General features: G+C 45.1%; 1 protein-coding gene across 1 annotated transcript in view; it reads left to right on the forward strand.

Annotated features, from left to right (window-relative positions):
* Positions 1–19192, forward strand: part of LOC140733768 (PC3-like endoprotease variant B) — a 2072848-nt gene that overhangs the window by 1246911 nt on the left and 806745 nt on the right. Inside the window, 1 exon segment of the mRNA XM_073057521.1 lies at positions 12412–12494. Within this exon segment, the coding sequence (XP_072913622.1) occupies positions 12412–12494 (83 nt within the window).

A 19192-nucleotide genomic window follows, 5' to 3' on the forward strand; every position in this document is an offset into this window, starting at 1 on the left:
AATCCTATAGTCCGAATTATTGACATACATTGTAAAAAGCAGCGGTCCCAACACCGACCCCTGGGGGATGCCACTAGTAACTGGCAGCCAGCCAGAATTGGACCCCTTTATCCCCACTCTCTGTTTTCTGCCAGTTAGCCAGTGTTCTACCCACGCTAGTAACTTCCCTATAATTCCATGGGCTCTTATCTTGCCAAACAGCCTATGTGCAGCACCTTGTCAAAGACCTTCTGAAAATCCAACTGCACCACATCTACTGCATCTCCTTTGTCTACCCTGCTTGTAATTTCCTCAAAAGATTGCAGTAGGTCAGTCAGGCAGGATTTTGGAAAGCCTGAGATGGTATGGTGCTTTGGCAGGCAGAAGTTCCGCTGGAATTTTGTGTTGTTGGCAGTCTCTACACCCCTGCTGGGGGCGACTTCCTCTGTGTCAACATCCTTCTCATTGATGTCTAGAACAGGCACCTCTTCATCACAGACTTGGAGATCTGAGAGGCATTGATCATGTGGATAGTCAGAGGCTCTTCCCAGGGCTAAAATGGCTAGCACAAGAGGGCACAGGTTTAAGGTGCTTGGAAGTAGGTACAGAGGAGATGTCAGGGGTAAGTTTTTTATGCAGAGGGTGGTGAGTGTGTGGAATGGGCTGCCGGCAATGGTGCTGGAGGTGGAAACAATAGGGTCTTTTAAGAAACTCCTGGATGGGTACATGGAGCTTACAAAAATAGAGGGCTATGGGTAACTCTAGGTAATTTCTAAAGTAAGTACATGTTTGGCACAGGATTGTAGGCCGAAGGGCCTGTATTGCGCTGTAGGTTTTCTATGTTTCCACTTTCTACTCCCTCTCCAGCACACTCAGTGCCACCGGCACTTCAAATTTGTCCAGCGCCCTCTCCGCCTCCTTGCTGAGTTCCCAGACCCGAATGAGCCCACCTTCTCCTCCTCCACCGCTAAACACAGGGTGGAACACCACACCCTCACCACCGGCCTGCCCGTTCATGCCTGCCTCGATCCAGAGAACCCAGCCACCGCCAAGGCCGTGTTTGACACCACGGAGTACCTGGGCATTGTCAGGAATGCTTCCCCTCACCACATTGAGTGAAAACCAGGGGGCAAGTAGCATCCATGTGGCAATTACCACTTCCAAGATTCCTGTGTCTGCCTGGCACGGAAAATTATTTTCTGGAAGGTGGACCTGGTTTGCAATTATCACCAGTCCCTGTCCACCCAAGTGACATTCCTAAAGCAGCTGCCATTACACTGTAAGGTTTGTTTGAGTTCCTTTCGGGCTGAAGAACATGGCCCAGAGTTTTCAGCGTCTCATGGACAGTGATTTGCCACTTCTGCTTGTTTACCTAGATGACACTTTGGTAGCCAGCTCTTACACTTGAGAAACCTTTTCAAACACCTTGGTCAGCACAGTCTCATCATCAACCTGGCAAAGTGTCAGCTTGGACTGTCCAAGGTCGATTTCCTCGGACACCATGTTAATGCAGCTGGGCCAGCTCCCCTGCCGGCTAAAGTTGAGGCCATTAAGCACTTCTCTTGGTCAATTTCCGTTAAGGACCCACAGGAGTTTTGGGCATGGTGAACTTTTATCACTGTTTTGCCCCCAAAGCGACTCAGCTCATGTACCCCCTCTACAAGGCCCGTAAGGGTAAAGAAGCCCAGCACTTTGTGGACTGGATGAAGGAATGGTTCAAAGTGTTCTTGGACACTAAGCGGGCATTGTTTAATGCAACTCTGCTGGCGCACACCCTCCCAGACGCGCCAATCTCTCTCACATCAGATTGCACAGTCGGTCCAGAGAATGAGTTTGGCAGCCTCTCGCCCCTGCGAACACAAGCTTCTCAGCCTGTACTTGGCAGTGCAACATTGTCGTTTTCTCCTGGAGAACCATCCAGTTGCAGCTTCTGTGGATCATTTTCATCGTGGCTAACCTGAACCTTGGTCTGATCGATAGCAGCGCCACCTTTCATTTTTTTCCAGAGTTCACCACGGACATCCAATATGTCACGGGGAAGCATAACCTTGTGGCTGACTGCCACTTCTGGTCCTTCACTGGTGCTGTCCATTTGTGTACGGACTACGCTCAGATAGCAGCTGACCTGAGCGTGTAGGCGCTGCGTTCGGCAGACACAGGGTTGAAATTGGTGAACGTTGCATTCGACGACAGCGGTGTTTCACTACTGTGTGATGCGTCAACGGAGCAACCCAGGCCAGTTGTGCCAGTGAGCTGGCGGCAGAGCGTTTTCGATGCGGTTCACAGGCTTTCTCATAGAACATAGAATAGTACAGCACATTACAGGCCCTTCGGCCCACAATGCTGTGCCGACCCTCAAACCTTGCCTCCCATATAACCCCCCCACCGTAAATAACTCCATATACTTGTCTAGTAGTCTCTTAAACTTCACTAGTGTATCTGCCTCCACCACTGACTCAGGCAGTGCATTCCACGCACCAACCACTCTCTGAGTGAAAAACCTTCCTCTAATATCCCCCTTGAACTTCCCTCCCCTTACCTTAAAGCCATGTCCTCTTGTACTGAGCAGTGGTGCCCTGGGGAAGAGGCGCTGGCTGTCCACTCTGTCTATTCCTCTTAATATCTTGTACACCTCTATCATGTCTCCTCTCCTCCTTCTCTCCAAAGAGTAAAGCCCTCGCTCCCTTAATCTCTGATCATAATCCATACTCTCTAAACCAGGCAGCATCCTGGTAAATCTCCTCTGTACCCTTTCCAATGCTTCCACATCCTTCCTATAGTGAGGCAACCAGAACTGGACACAGTACTCCAAGTGTGGCCTAACTAGAGTTTTATAGAGCTGCATCATTACATCGCGTCTCTTAAACTCTATCCCTCAACTTATGAAAGCTAACACCCCATAAGCTTTCTTAACTACCCTATCTACCTGTGAGTAGTTACACTCCCAACTTTTGTCAACATGCCTACAAAACAGTTGACATTTTGGGCCAAAGCCCTTCTCCAAGACATGTAGCTCATATAAGTAAACATACAGTCACACAAGAAATATAATATAGCCTAAGACCCTGAGTTCATGAATGTTGTCGGCAAGAACAAGCCCACAGTAGTCTGCAAGTGAGTGCAATCCACCAACTTGTGTTCCGCTGAGCGAACAGGGGAGAGTGAACGCTGAGCGAACGGGGGAGAGTGAACTCTGAGCGAGCGCGGGAGAGTGAACTCTGAGCGAACGCGGGAGAGTGAACGCTGAGCGAACGGGGGAGAGTGAACGCTGACCGAGCGCGGGAGAGTGAACGCTGAGCGAACGGGGGAGAGTGACCGCTGAGCGAACGGGGGAGAGTGAACGCTGAGCGAACGGGGGAGAGTGAACGCTGAGCGAGCGCGGGAGAGTGAACGCTGAGCGAACAGGGGAGAGTGAACTCTGAGCGAACGCGGGAGAGTGAACACTGAGCGAACGGGGGAGAGTGAACGCTGACCGAGCGCGGGAGAGTGAACGCTGAGCGAACGGGGGAGAGTGACCGCTGAGCGAACGGGGGAGAGTGAACGCTGACCGAGCGCGGGAGAGTGAACGCTGAGCAAACGGGGGAGAGTGAACTCTGAGCGAACGGGGAAGAGTGAACGCTGAGCGAGCGCGGGAGAGTGAACGCTGAGCGAACGGGGGAGAGTGACCGCTGAGCGAACGGTGGAGAGTGAACGCTGAGCGAACGGGGGAGAGTGAACTCTGAGCGAACGGGGGAGAGTGACCGCTGAGCGAATGGGGGAGACCGAATGCTGAGCGAACGGGGGAGAGTGACCGCTGAGCGAACAGGGGAGAGTGAATGCTGAGCGAACGAGGGAGAGTGACTGTTGACCGAGCGCGAGAGAGTGAACGCTGAGCGAACGGGGGAGAATGAACTCTGACCGAATGGGGGAGAGTGACCGCTGAGCGAATGGGGGAGAGTGACCGCTGAGCGAACAGGGGAGAGTGAACTCTGACCGAACGGGGGAGAGTGAACTCTGAGCGAATGGGGGAGAGTGAACTCTGAACGAGCGCGGGAGAGTGACCGCTGACCGAGCGCGGGAGAGTGACCGCTGAGCAAACGGGGGAGAGTGAACTCTGAGCGAACGGGGGAGAGTGACCGCTGACTGAGCGCGGGAGAGTGAACGCTGAGCGAACACGGGAGAGCAGTGCTCATGCCATCAGGTTGGAAGCTACCCAAACATGTGTTCCTCCAACTTGAGTGTGGCCTCATCACGGCAGTAGAGGAGGCCATGGGTTGACATATTGGAATGGGAATGGGAAGTGGAATTAAAATGGGTGGCCACTGGGAGATCCCACTGGTTCTGACAGATGGAGCGTAGGTGCTCGGCGAAGCGGTTTCCTAATCTCACCAATATGCAGGAGGCTACACCGGAAGCATCTGATACAGTAGGTGATCCCAGCAGACTCCCAGGAAGTGTCACCTCACCTGCAAGGACTATTTGTGGCCCTGAATGGTAGTGAGAGAGGAGGTGTAGGGGCAGGCTTAGCACTTGTTCTGCTTGCAAAGATGTGCCAGGAGAGAGATCAGTGGGGAGGGATGAATGGACAAGGGAGTCACTTAGGGAGTGATCCCTGTGGAAAGCAGAAAGTAGCAGGGAGGGAAAGATATACTTGGTGGTGGGATCCCATTGGAGATGGTGGAAATTGTGGACGATTATGTGTTGGACGTGGAGGCTGGTGGGGTGGTAGGTAAGGACAAGAGGAACACTATCTCTGATGTGGTGACAGGAGGATGGGCTGAGGGCACGTTTGTTTCAAATGGGCTCGTACTTATTTTGAATCCATGCCCCTTCATGTAGATTACCTATCAAGAGGGAATAATCTCTCACACTCAGCTCTGACAGGCACCTGAATAGGAGGGTGTGGCTCAGTAACAGTGACAGATTATTGTAACTGCTCAGTATGTGAGACTTCTTTTCTCCCCTTGTGACAGAAAGATCAGGGACTCACCATGGCAGATGTAACCTCCTCCTCTTGATGACTTCCTGCTGAGGAAACCACTGGGGAAATTACCTTGGAGATTGCAGTGATTACAGATGGATCGACACTGAGGGTGGGCAGGATGGTGCTATCACGGGTAGTCAAAACCACCCAACACATCAGTGGCATCTGATCACCGGCCATTAAGGGCAAAGATACAGAACAATGCTGGAGTAGACCATAAGACAATAAGATGTAGGAGAAGAATTAGCCAATTCACGCATGGAATCTGCTTCACCATTTCATCATGGTTAATCCATTTTCCCTCTCAGCCCCAATCTCCTGCCTTCTGCCCATATCCCTTCATGCCCTGAATAATCAAGAACCTAAGAAGCTCTTCCTTAAATACACCCAGTAATCTGGCCTCTACAGGGGCCTGTGGCAATGAATTCCACAGATTCACCACTCTCTGATGAAAGAAATTCCTCCTTATCTCCATACTAAATGGATATTCCTCTATTCTGAATCTGTGCACTCTGGTCCTTGAATCCCCTACCATAGCAAATGTCATCTCCACATGCACTCCATCCAGGTCTGTCAACAATTGATATGTTTCACTGAGATCCCTACTCATTCTTCTGACTTTGAATGAGTACAGGACCAGAGCCTTTAATCACTGTTCATCTGATAAGCTTTTCAATCCTGGAAACATTTTTACAAACCTCCTTTGAAGTCTGTCCAATGTCAGAACATCCTTTCTTAGACAAGGGGCTCAAAAGAGCTTACGATACTCTAAGTGAGGCCTCACCAGTACCTGATAAAGCCTCAGTATCACATTCTTGCTTTTATATTCTGGTCCTCTCAAAAGAAATACTAACATTGCAATTGCCTTCCCCACCACTGACTCAACCTACCTTTAAGGAATCCTGCACGAAGACTCCCAATTCACTTTGGATCTTGGTTTTTTAAATTCTCTGCCCATTTAAAAAATAGTCTACGCTTTTGTTCCTTTTACCAAAGTGCATGACCCTGTTACTGTATTCCATCTGCCACTTCTTTCCCCATTCTCCGAATCTTTCTAAGTCCTTCTGCAGACTCCCTGCTTCCTCAGCACTACCTGCCTCTCCACCCATCTTTGTATCATCCACAAACTTGGCCACAAAGCCATCAATGTTGTCATCCAAATCATTGACACACAACATAAAAAGAAGAGGTGCCAACATTGGACACTACAGAACACCACAAGCAATCAGCAGCCAATCAAAAAAGGATCCATTTATTTCTACTCTTTGCATCCTGAAAATCAGCCAATCCTGTGTTCATACTAGTATCTTTCTTTTAAGACCTCGGGCTTTTATTTTGTTAACAATACACACAAATGCTGGAGGAACTCAGCAGGCCAGGCATCCTCTATGGAAAAGAATAAAAAGTTGACACTTTGGACCAAGACTCTTCATCAGACTGCGAAAAAAATATTGAGAAATTAGAGCAAGAATGTGGTGGGAGGGAGGAGGAATTACAAGGTGGTAGATGATAGGTGAAACTGGGAGAGGGCAAAGGTAAAGTAACGAGCTGGGAAATTGATAAGTGAAAGAGATAAAGGACTAGTGAAGGGGGAATCTGATAGAAGAGGATAGAAAACTATGGAAGAAAGGGACAGGGGAGGAGCACCAGAGGGAGGTGATGGGCAGGTAAGGAGATAAGGTGAGAGAGCAGGAAATGGGGAATGCTAAAGAGAGCGGGGAGGCACTACCGGAATTTCGAGAAATTGATGTTCATGCCATCAGGTTACACTGCAACTCATCCCACTGACTACAATCCCGCCCAATCATCTGCCTGTCCTTCCTCACAGTCTGATTGCACGTTGCATCTAATTGTATAGCAAATACCCAATCCTTGGCCCCATCACTCCAGTTCCCATTCCCCTGCCTAATTAGTTTAAACCCTCCCCAACAGCTTTTGCAAATCTGCCCACAAGGGTATCAATCCCTCTGGGGTTCATGTGTAACCTGTCCTTTTTATACAAGTTATACATTCCCCAGAAGAAATTCCAATGATCCAGAAACCTGAAACCCTTCCCCCTGCACTAGTTCCTTGGCCATGCATACATCTAGCATATCATTATATTCTTACCCTCACTCATGAATGGCATAGGCAGCAATCCAGAGATTACTACCTTGGAGATCCTGCTTTTCATCTTTCTACCTAACTCCCTAACTGCTTTTCAGGAACTCCTCCCTGTTCCTACCTATGTCATTGGTGCCAATATGCACCATGGCTTCTGGCTGCTCCTCTCTCCATTTAGAAATCCATGGACCCAGTTCATGACATCCCTGACTCTGGTACCTCAGAGGCAACATGCAATCTGTGCTTCTCCATCGAGTCCTTGTCAAAGGCCTTCTGAAAATCCAAGTGCACAACATCAATGGATTCTCCTTTGTCTATCCTGCTTTTATTTTTTAAAGAATTGCAACAGATTTGTCAGGCAAGATTTTCTCTTCTTTCTTCTGCCTGCCTCCAAGCTTGAAGGGTGGAGCAACATTTCCAATTTTCCAGAACCATTCCAGAATCTAGTGATTCTTGAAAGATCTCCAATCTCTTCAGCCACCTCCTTCAGAACCCTTGTGTGTATACCATCTGGTTCAGGTGATTTACCTAACTTCAAACTTTTCAGTTTCCCAAGAACTTTCTCCCTAGTAATGGTAACTTCACGCATTTCATGACCCCCGACACCTGGAATTTCCACCATACTGCTAGTGTCTTCCACAGTGAAAGCTGATGTAAAATATTTATTCAGTTCATCTAGCATTTCCTTTTGCCCCCTTACAACCAGTATCATTTCCCAGCAGACCGATATGCACTGTCGCCACTCTTACACTTCATGTATCTGAAGAAACTTTTGGTATCTTCTTCAATATTACAGGCTTGTTTACTTTTGTATTCTATCTTTACCTTCTTAATGACTTTTTAGTTGCTTTCTGGTACTTTTTAAAAGCTCCCCAATCGTCTTAACTTCCCACTAATCTTTGCTCTATTATATGCCCTTTCTTTGGCTTTTATGTTGTCTTTGACTTCTCTTCTTAGCCACAACTGTGTCATCTTGCCTTCAGAATACTTCTTCCTCTTTGGGATGTTTATACCCTGTGCCTTCTGAATTGCTCCCAGAAATTCCAGCTATTGTTTCTATGCCATCATCCCTGCAGGGTTCTTTTCAAATCAATTCGAGCCAACTTCCCTCTCATTTGTAATTCCCTTTACTCCACTGTAATTCTGATACATCTGACTTCAGCTTCTCCATCTCGAATTTCAGGGTGAATTCGATCATATAATGATAATTTTCCCCTAAGTGCACTAACTTTGCACTATGAAGAATGAAGAAGAAACTTACTACATACTTATTTCACCCAATTCTGTTGAGACAAAGTCTTCCCTATCTAACACTGGTTCTCTCACACAATGGCTTCACCACTCGTCCCTACCTTGTTTTTATTTACCCTTGCTAATGAATCATGATTGTATTGGGCTGAGAGTCTGCGAATGCTCCTCTTGAAATCTCTTGCCCTGACCTATGGGAAACCTCCTCTCTTGATTTGATTGGGTCAGTAACATCATGAAGGATCCCACCCACCCTGCTCAGACTACTTAACCCTCTCCCACAGGGGGCATAGTATTGGCACCAGGACCACCCACTCAAAGCAGTTACTTTCCCCAAGCTGTAAATCTGATCTACACCTCCATCCACTAACTTGCCATAAGCATCACTTAGTGGCATTCCACTCAAGCTACGGATATAAGCTATCTTACGTATTTATATGAATTGTGTTTTGTTTATTATTGAGTTTTTTTTATCTCATTGTAGTTTTTTATTATTGTGCTGCATCAGATTCGGTGTAACAATTATTTTGTTCTGCTTGGCACTTGTGTCCTGGAAATGACATTAAACAATCTTGAATCTTGAGCCAATGGCTCTAAGAGCAGGAACAAATGGGCCTAATCCCCATGCTGCCTACTTTTCTCCCCTCTTAAAGATTAGCCTTATTTATTTGTACAGTAAATCAATGGAACATTTTCAGTAGTGAAATGCGACATTCGTGTCAACCACCATCACAGTCCGAGGATGTGCTGGGTGCAGGCCGCAAGTGACGCCAGGGTTCCAGTGCCAACCTAGCATGCCCACAACTTACTAACCCTAACCAGCAGGTCTTTGGAATGTGTCAGGAAACCAGGGCAGCCTGCATAAACCCACACTGTCCCGGGGAGAATGATCCTTACAGTCGGCAGAGGGAATTGAAAGCTGATACTGATCTCAGGCATGATAAAGCATTATGCTAACCATGATGCTACCCTGCTGCCTCAGCTAACACCATTTGTGACCAAATGTGCCACAATATTGACAGAGAATCTGCTGCTCCAAATGACGAAGAGGGAGTTCTTTGTGCTTGGATGCATTTGCCACCTGTGCCAATCACCTGTATTGAAGGTAAATGCTCATTCAGATAACATCATAGGTAGAATGTACAAGTACATTTCCTTCAGTGCCCGCTTCACTGCATTTTCCACATGAGGGGTAATACATTACTGACCTTATATTGGATTTTGGAATACAAGCTTCTACCCAGGTACCTCAGACGGAATTCTCCTGTCCAGTCGCTTAGGAAACCTGTTGTTCATTATTGTGTCCATTCAGCTCCAAAGAGAGAACTCCATGTTGAAATGGCTTTCGCATTTCAAATGTTCCTTGCTGAAACCCAACAGGAGCTTTATTCCCCAAAATTAACTCAAGATTTGGATAATTAAGATAATTCTCTCAAACTCTGTATCCATCAGTTTAAAAATAAGGTGGCATAGTAGCATAGTGGTTAAACTACTGTGAAGCACAACGCTTTACAGTACCCATGACTCAAGTTAAGGAGTTCGAACGATCTCCCTGTTGCTGCACGGGCTCCTTCCAGGTGCTCTGGCTTTTTCCAAAGTTCAAAGTAAATTTATTATCAAAGCACGTACATGCCACCATATACTACCCTGATGTTCATCTTCTTGCAGCCATTCAAAGAAATACAATAGAATCAATGAAAACCAAACAAAGACTGAAAAATAACCAATGTGCAAAAGGAGAAAATGTACAAATACAATAAACAAACGAATACTGAGAACACGAGTCCTTGAAAGTGAGTGCAGAGGTTGTGTTCAGTGATCATTTCGGTGTGGTTGTTGATCACATTGGTGTAAATGGGTATTGTGGACTCGTTAGACCGGAAGGGACTGTCATCTGTAAATCACTGAGATGAATAAAGGTTGCATGCTATTGAGATTGAGACCAGATTTGGCAACACTGACCTTAGGCTGTTGTGTGCTGTAGAATGGTAATTTGATATGTCCAGAAGTGGATTGTTAGCCAAGATCTCTATTCAACCATCATTGCAATAGCCTCATTCATGTCTCTGCAGACTCAGACCCAACTTTACTAGTTTCTATTTTTTATAATTATTTCCCTTACTTTTGCCTTATAGAACATCTTTATTGACTGAATAAAATCATATTTCTCTTTTATGAGTATATAGGACAATGACTGCCTTTAAGTGATCCTAAATATTGATGGAATTGCATTGTTGATGAAAATAAGATCCTCTGGTATTTAACACAAAGCAGAGAATTTGAGTTTCTGGAACTTAGCTACTGGAACAAATGTGAATAGTTCTCTGCATGGAAACATTTTGCACAACGGATACTTCAGTTCCAGGGTTCAGAAACAACTCGCTTTTACAGTTGGTAACAAAGGCATGGGAAGATCTTAGGGAAAGGTTTGACAGCAGTGTCTTTTGCATTTTTAATGAAGAGAGGATGGGTCTAAAACAATGAAGGGGTAGGTAGAGATAGGAGAGGGCAGTGTGGCCATGACGGGTAGGAAGGATGAGTGATTAGAAGTAAAGAGAAATTGGCTTTTCTCATTGGAGTGAAAGAGGATGAGAGGTATCTTGATAGAGGTGTACAAGATGATGAGGCTGAGATAGAGTGGACAGCCAGAGACTTTTTCCAGAGTGGAAATTACTGATTCTTGTATTAGGAATTTGCTGTTGTGTATTGATGTGAATACAACAAAGAAAACAACATTCAATAAATATAAAGAATAAGAATTATGTAAAAATAACGTTAAAGTCCAGATATGGAATAAGATACATATAAATAAATTTATACAAGTATGTAAGCAGAATGATAAAAATGCTTTGAAGTATTAACAGTGCAGTGCAGTGGCAGGAGAAATATAGAGATGGGGATGGGGCTGTTTCTACAATGGTTGATTAATATATCTACCAAATTGGCATCAGAGTGCTACAGCTGTGCCTATGTCCATGAAGAAATTATGTATCTTCAGCTTAACTTCTAATACTCCAATAGGGTCAGTGTTTCAGATTCATATCCACTACTTTATGTAGGATTTTCCATTCAAGAGCATTGGTGTTTCCATACCAGGCTGTGGTCCAACCAGTTAATATACTCTTCACCACACACCTCTCGAAGTTTGTAAAGTATTCAGCTTGGTCTAGATCTAGTCAAAGTATTAGATTCTTGCTCATATTGACTTTGAGAGCAAGGTTGTTACTGTGACACCACTCAACTAGCTGATATATCTTGCTCTTATATCCCTCCATGTCACCATCTAAAATTCTGCCTACAATCGGTGGGTCATTGGTAAATTTGTAAATGACCTTGAGCTGTGTCTAGCCACATAATTGAGGGTGTAGAGAGAGGAGTGTGGTGAGATAAGCATGCACCGGTGTTGATTGTCAGCGATGAGGAGATATTATCTCCAAAGCCCACAGACTATCATCTCCCAATGATCAAGTTGCAGAGGGAGGTATGGAGGCCCAGGTTTCGGAGATTGTTGATTACTTTTACAGGAAAATAAAAAAGTACAATAGAATTTATATTAAAAAAAATCTACATAAACAAAGACTGACAAGCAACCAATGCGCAAAACAAGAGAAATTGTACAAATAAATAAACAAATAAACAGATATAGATAAGTAGATAGATAGATAGTTAGTACATAAGAGGAATACTGAGGTAACGTTCCCAGGCTCATGGAGGGGAAAATAAATCTGATAGTGGAGAGGAAGAAAATAAACATCACAATCATGTAGTGGTTAGTACAAGGCTATTCCAGCTCGGGGTGTCAGAGTTCAGAGTTAAATTTCGAAGACATCTGCACAACCTCCCCATGGAATGCGTGTTTTTTCTCCGAGTGCTCCAGTTTTCTCCCTCAGTCCATAGACGTACCAGTAAATAGCTTAATTGGACATAGTAAATTGTCCCATGATTAGTCTAAATTGGGGATTGCTGGGCAGTACAGCTTGAAGGGCCAGAAGGGCCCATTCTGTGCTATCTTTAAATAAAGTAAAAAATAAAATAAATTAATTGTGATACTGACATTTGTTTGAAATATATTTTTGTTGCAACACAGATATTAAAAAGTTACTTGCTTTCTTTTTCAGGATCTACAGGCCAGCTTTGATATCCGTAGAGCTCATGGAATATTCCAGAAGAACACTATTTTCAGTAGAAAGAAGCCGTTTCAGTATGTTTCCTTATTGCTGAGTATCTGTTCCTTGAATTGTAAAACAAAGGCCTTTCAAACCAGTGAAGTTCTGACATGACATTCTGTTTGAAGCTAGAAGAAAGACTTCTTCACCATTTAAAAGTTTTATTTTTGTTAAAAATGAGACTTCCTTTATCTTTTTTTCCCTGAATTATCTGCCTTCCTAATGACTGGTAGAAATTTCATCGAACAAAGTCTTGCATTAAGCAGGGAGAGGTAAATTTGGTAAGCTCCAAAATGTATGTAAGGATCTCAATAGGTGATTAACTTGTGTGCACATATTGAAATGCAGGCAGCACACCAGCTCAGTGTGCCTTGCTCATTAGGGTGATATCTTCATGCTGCCCCTGTTCGGTGTGTTCTTCCGTGGCTATGTGCATCAGCAGGGAACCCAAAATCATAGCTTTCTAGCACCTGTTAGAAATAGCCTTATCCTGTCCAAGCTTCTTAAAAGGAAAATGCTTTCATGGCTGCTAATAGATGCCAAGAGTCAGGTGAGAAGCGAATGTCCTGGAAACCAGCGAAGAATGTTACAATAGCTAGGTGAAGCACCTTTGCTCCATCTGCAGAAAGCAGTATTTCCCAATGCTCTACCATTTTAATTCCAGTCCCCAATCCTGTATATATTAATGATTTAGATGAGGGAATTAAATGCAGCATCTCCAAGTTTGCAGATGACACAAAGCTGGGCGGCGGTGTTAGCTGTGAGGAGGATGCTAAGAAGATGCAGGGTGACTTGTATAGGTTAGGTGAGTGGGCAAATTCATGGCAGATGCAATTTAATGTGGATAAATGTGAGGTTATCCACTTTGGTTGCAGGAACAGGAAAACAGATTATTATCTGAACGGTGGCCAATTAGGAAAAGGGAAGATACAACGAGACCTGGGTGTCATTGTACACCAGTCATTGAAGGTGGGCATGCAGGTACAGCAGGTGGTGACAAAGACAAATGGTATGTTGGCATTCATAGCAAAAGGATTTGAGTACAGGAGCAGGGAGGTTCTACTGCAGTTGTACATGGCCCTGGTGAGACCGCACCTAGAATATTGTGTGCAGTTTTAGTCCCCTAATCTGAGGAAAGACATTCTTGCCATAGAGGGAGTACAGAGAAGGTTCACCAGCTTGACTCCTGGGATGGCAGGGCTTTCATATGAAGAAAGACTGGATCGACTAGGCTTATACTCACTGGAATTTAGAAGATTGAGGGGGGATCTTATTGAAACGTATAAAATTCTAAAGGGATTGGACAGGCTAGATGCAGGAAGATTGTTTCTGATGTTGGGGAAGTCCAGAACAAGGGGCCACAGTTTAAGGATAAAGGGGAAGCTTTTTAGGATCGAGATGAGGAAAAACTTCTTCACACAGAGAGTGGTGAATCTGTGGAATTCTCTGCCACAGGAAACAGTTGAGGCTGGTTCATTGGCTATATTTAAGAGGAAGTTAGATATGGCCCTTGTGGGTAAAGGGATCAGGGGGTATGGAGAGAAAGCAGGTACAGGGTTCTGAGTTGGATGATCAGCAATGATCATACTGAATGGTGGTGCAGGCTCGAAGGGCCGAATGGCCAACTCCTGCACCTATTTTCTATGTTTCTATGTTTCTACTCCAGCACATTGGCCCATGGTCTCCTCTTCTGTCATGATGAGGCCACTCCCAGGCTGGAGAAGCAACTCTTCATATTCCATCTCAGTAGCCTCTAACCTGATGCCATGACCAATGATTTCTCTAACTTGTTTTAATTCTTCTTCTCTCTTCCCCTTCCCACTTCTTCAATTCCATACTCTGGTTCTTACCTTTCCTCCTCATCTGCCTATCACCTCCCTCGGTTCCCCTCCTCCTTCCTTTTCTCCTATGGTCCACTCTCCTCTCCTATTGGATTCCTTCCTCTCCAGCCTTTTGCCTTTTCCTCTTATCACCTCTTCCACCACCCACCTGGCTTCACCTATTATCTTCTAGCATGTGCTCCTTCCCTTCCCCCCACCTTCATATCCTGGCATCCCCCTTCCTTTCTAGTCCTGATGAAGGAACTTGGCCCAAAACTTTGGCTGTTTGTTCATTTCCATAGACTTTGCCTGACTTGCTGAGTTTCCTAGTGTTTTGTGTGTGTTGCTTTGGGGTGATAAAAATGTTGGATGTATATTAGAGGGTTTTGAAGAGACACAAGGAAGGTCCCCTACCTGGAGGGGGAGGATGGATCAAGTTTCAAGATTATTTGCCACCTAGGCAATGCATTGTTTGCATTAACAACCAAGGGAAGGATGTACTGGGGGCAGCCCCCTAGTAACATAGAAACATAGAAAATAGGTGCAGGAGTAGGCCATTCGGCCCTTTGAGCCTGCACTGCCATTCAGTATGATCATGGCTGATCATCCAACTCAGAACCTTGTACCTGCTTTCTCTCCATACCCCCGATCCCTTTAGCCACAAGGGCCATATCTAACTTCCTCTTAAATATAGCCAATGAACCGGTCTCAACTGTTTCCTGTGGCAGAGAATTCCACAGATTCACCACCCTCTGTGTGAAGAAGTTTTTCCTCATCTCGGTCCTAAAAGGCTTCCCCTTTATCCTTAAACTGTGACCCCTCATTCTGGACTTCCCCAACATCGGAAACAATCTTCCTGCATCTAGCCTGTCCAATCCCTTTAGAATTTTATACGTTTCAATAAGATCCCCCCTCAATCTTCTAAATTCCAGTGAGTATAAGCTTAGTCGATCCAGTCTTTCTTCATATGAAAGTCCTGCCATCCCAGGAATCAATCTGGTGAACCTTCTCTGTACTCCCTCTATGGCAAGAATGTCTTTCCTCAGATTAGGGGACTAAAACTGCACATAATATTCTAGGTGCGGTCTCACCAAGGCCTTGTACAACTGCAGCAGAACCTCCCTGCTCTTGTACTCAAATCCTTTTGCTATGAATGCCAACATACCATTCGCCTTTTTCACCGCCTGCTGTACCTGCATGCCCACCTTCCATGACTGGTGTACAATGACACCCAGGTCTCGTTGCATCTCCCCTTTTCCTAATCGGCCACCGTACAGATAATAATCTGTTTTCCTGTTCTTGCAACCAAAGTGAATAACCTCACATTTATCCACATTAAATTGCATCTGCCATGAATTTGCCCACTCACCTAATCTATCCAAGTCACCCTGCATCCTCTTAGCATCCTCCTCACAGCTAACACCGCCGCCCAGCTTCGTGTCATCCGCAAACTTGGAGATGCTGCATTTAATTCCCTCGTCTAAATCATTAATATATATTGTAAACAACTGGGGTCCCAGCACTAAGCCTTGTGGTACCCCACTAGTCACTGCCTGCCATTCTGAAAAGGTCCCATTTACTTTTTGCTCTTTGATTCCTGTCTGCCAACCAATTTTCTATCCACATCAATACCATACCCCCAATACCGTGTGCTTTAAATTTGCATACTAATCTCCTGTGTGGGACCTTGACAAAAGCCTTTTGAAAATCTAAATATACCACATCCACTGGCTCTTCCCTATCCACTCTACTAGTTACATCTTCAAAAAATTCTATAAGATTCGTCAGACATGATTTTCCTTTCACAAATCCATGCTGACTTTGTCCAATGATTTCACCTCTTTCCAAATGTGCTGTTATCACATCTTTGATAACCGACTCTAGCATTTTCCCCACCACCGATGTCAGACTAACCGATCTATAATTCCCCGGTTTCTCTGACCCTCCTTTTTTAAAAAGTGGCATTACATTAGCCACCCTCCAATCCTCAGGAACTAATCCAGAATCCAGAATGTCACCACACATCCCAGCACCAGCGTAGAATCCCCACAATGCGCAGCAGAACAACACGGAACACAACAGTAACAGCAGAAGCAAGCCCTGTACCTGCCACCCACACACATACACCCAAGTAAATCTCCAGGAAGCATTTTGTCAGTGGTAATTCCTGTTAGGAATAACAGCTTAACTTGGAATTCAAAGTATTAAGGGTTCTATCAATTAACCTATTTCTACAAATTAACAAGTTGTGAACTTGGATCTTCAGAAGACCGTTGACATGGTGTCATACATTAGGCTGCTCAATATGTTAGAGCCCATGGTATTACCAGAATTGGGTATATTTAAAGCAGAGGTTGTTAGACTCTTGATTAGTCAGGGCCTGAAGGGATACATGGAGAAGGCTGAGAGGGAAATGGATCAGCTAAGATGAAATGGAGGAGCTGACTCGATGGACGATAATTCCGGGAACATGAGTTACGGAGTTCTTGAAAGTGTATCTGTAGGTTATGGTTCAGTTTAATGTTGTGGTGAGTGAAGTCACCCATGCTAGTTCAGGAGTCTGATGGTTCAGGGGCAATAACTGTTCCTGAACCTGGTGGTGTGGGACCTAAGATTCCCGTACCTCCTTCCTGATGGCAGCAGTGAGAAGAGAGCATGGTCTGAATGGTGAGGGTCGCTGATGAAAGATGCTGCTTCCTTGTAGCAGCACTCCCTGTACAGGTGCTCAATGGTGGGGAGGGCTTTGCCTGTGCTAATGGTACAGATTATGTAATAACTTTCTGTCTTATTGTACTGACTGGCTACTGAACTAACATTCAATTCCCAAACTAAAGCTGCAGCCAACATACTTAGTGCTCCTGACTTGATAATGAATGCAGATGTACTTTGGAACCTGACCCACGTGCGTAGGAGATGCATTAGCTCTCCGTTTTGGGAGGGTGGGATGCTGAAGTGATGTGCCATATAAGAATGCTGTATGAAAATGCATATTTAGGGGACAATTAGCAGTAAATATGGTTAGAATCACAAGGGAAAAATTAGTGCAGATGTGAAGAAGGATGAGGAATGAAGCGCTCACATAAATCTGCTTGCTCCGGTTCATTCTCAGAATCTCTCATAAATGTTTCATTATTGTTCTGCATCTGTGTGACCCAAATCATTTTCAGAATTTTAAACAAAACAGATTCTGCAGTTGCTGGAAATCCAGAGCAACACACAAAATTCTGGGCAAACTCAGCAGGTCAGGCAGCATCTGTGGGAAGAATAAAAAGTCAATGTTTCAGGTTGGGACAGTTCATTGGGATTGCTTTCAACTAATAATATGACGATGAAAATCTGTAATGGAAAATTTGCTCACTTCTTTGCTGTTGACTCCCTCTACATCCTGATGAATCTCCTGCATCCTCCCTTAACCATTCTTCGGGGGGGAGGAGGGGTGTGTGTGTGTGTGTGTGTGTGTGTGTGTGTGTGTGTGTGTGTGTGTGTGTGTGTGTGTGTGTGTGTGTGTGTGTGTGTGTGTGTGTGTGTGCGTGTGTGTGTGCGTGTGTGTGTGCGTGTGTGTGTGTGTGTGTGTGTGTGTGTGTATCATTTTGAATGATTTGGTAGTTGCTTGGGTTGGAAAGTTGATTTGCTAAGCAACACACTCTATAACCTCATCATAGCAGTAGAGGAGCCCATGGGGGTACCAGTGGGAAGGGGAGGCAAACTGAAATGGCTGGCTACCAGGAAATCCTGTCTTTTGTGATGGATGGAGTCAATGATTTGGGTTACAAGAGCAATACCTTTATCTGACTGAACACATAAAATGCTGGAGGCACTCAGCAAGCCAGGCAACATCTATGGAAAAGAGTAGTCAATGTTTTGGGTCCTGTCGAAGGGTCTCCGCCCAAAACATTGACTACTCTTTTCCACAGATGCTGCCTGGCCTGCTGAGTGCCTCCAGAATTTTGTGTGTGTGGCTTGGATTTCAAGCACCTGCAGATTTTCTCTTGTTTGTTATATCTCATCGATTTAGCTTCCAACATGATGGCATGAACACCAATTTCTTTAACTTGTGATAATTTCTCCTCCATCCATTTTCCCTCTTTATACCGTTCCTCACTCAGGTTACTTTCTCAACCCAGCTTTTCTCCTCATCACCTCTGCCTATCACCTCCCTCCGGTTGCCCTCCTGATCCCTTTCTTTGATGCTCCAGCTGCATCACTGCCTGGTTCGGAAATTGCACCATCTCGGATCACAAGACCCTGCAGCGGGTAGTGAGATCAGCTGAGAAGATCATCGGGGTCTCTCTTCCCACCATCACGGACATTTACACTACACGCTGTATCCGCAAAGGAAACAGCATTATGAAGGACCCCACACACCCCTCATACAATCTCTTCTCCCTCCTGCCGTCTGGGAAAAGGCTCTGAAGCATTCGGGCTCTCACGACCAGACTATGTAACAGTTTCTTCCCCCAAGCTCTCAGACGCCTCAATACCCAGAGCCTGGACTGACACCTTGCCCTATTGTCCTGTTTATTATTTATTATAATGCCTGCACTGTTTTGTGCACTTTATGCAGTCCTGGGTAGGTCTGTAGTCTAGTGTAGTTGTTGTGTGTTGTTGTTTGTTTTTTATTCCCTGTGTTATTTTTTACGTAGTTCAGTCTAGTTTTTGTACTGTGTCATGTAACACCATGGTCCTGAAAAACATTGTCTCATTTTTACTGAGTACTGTACCAGCAGTTATGGTCGAAATGACAATAAAAGTGACTTGACTTGACTTGACACTGTTCTCTCCTATCAGATTCCTTCTGCCATTTACCTTTTCCATCTATCACCTCCCAGCTTCTCACTTCACCCCCTCTCATCCTCCCAACCACCTATCTTCCCCTCACCTGATCTCATCTATCTATTGTCAGCTTGTTCTTC

The sequence above is a fragment of the Hemitrygon akajei genome, chromosome 9 (genome assembly GCF_048418815.1).
Source record: "Hemitrygon akajei chromosome 9, sHemAka1.3, whole genome shotgun sequence".
Taxonomy (NCBI): Eukaryota; Metazoa; Chordata; class Chondrichthyes; order Myliobatiformes; family Dasyatidae; genus Hemitrygon; species Hemitrygon akajei.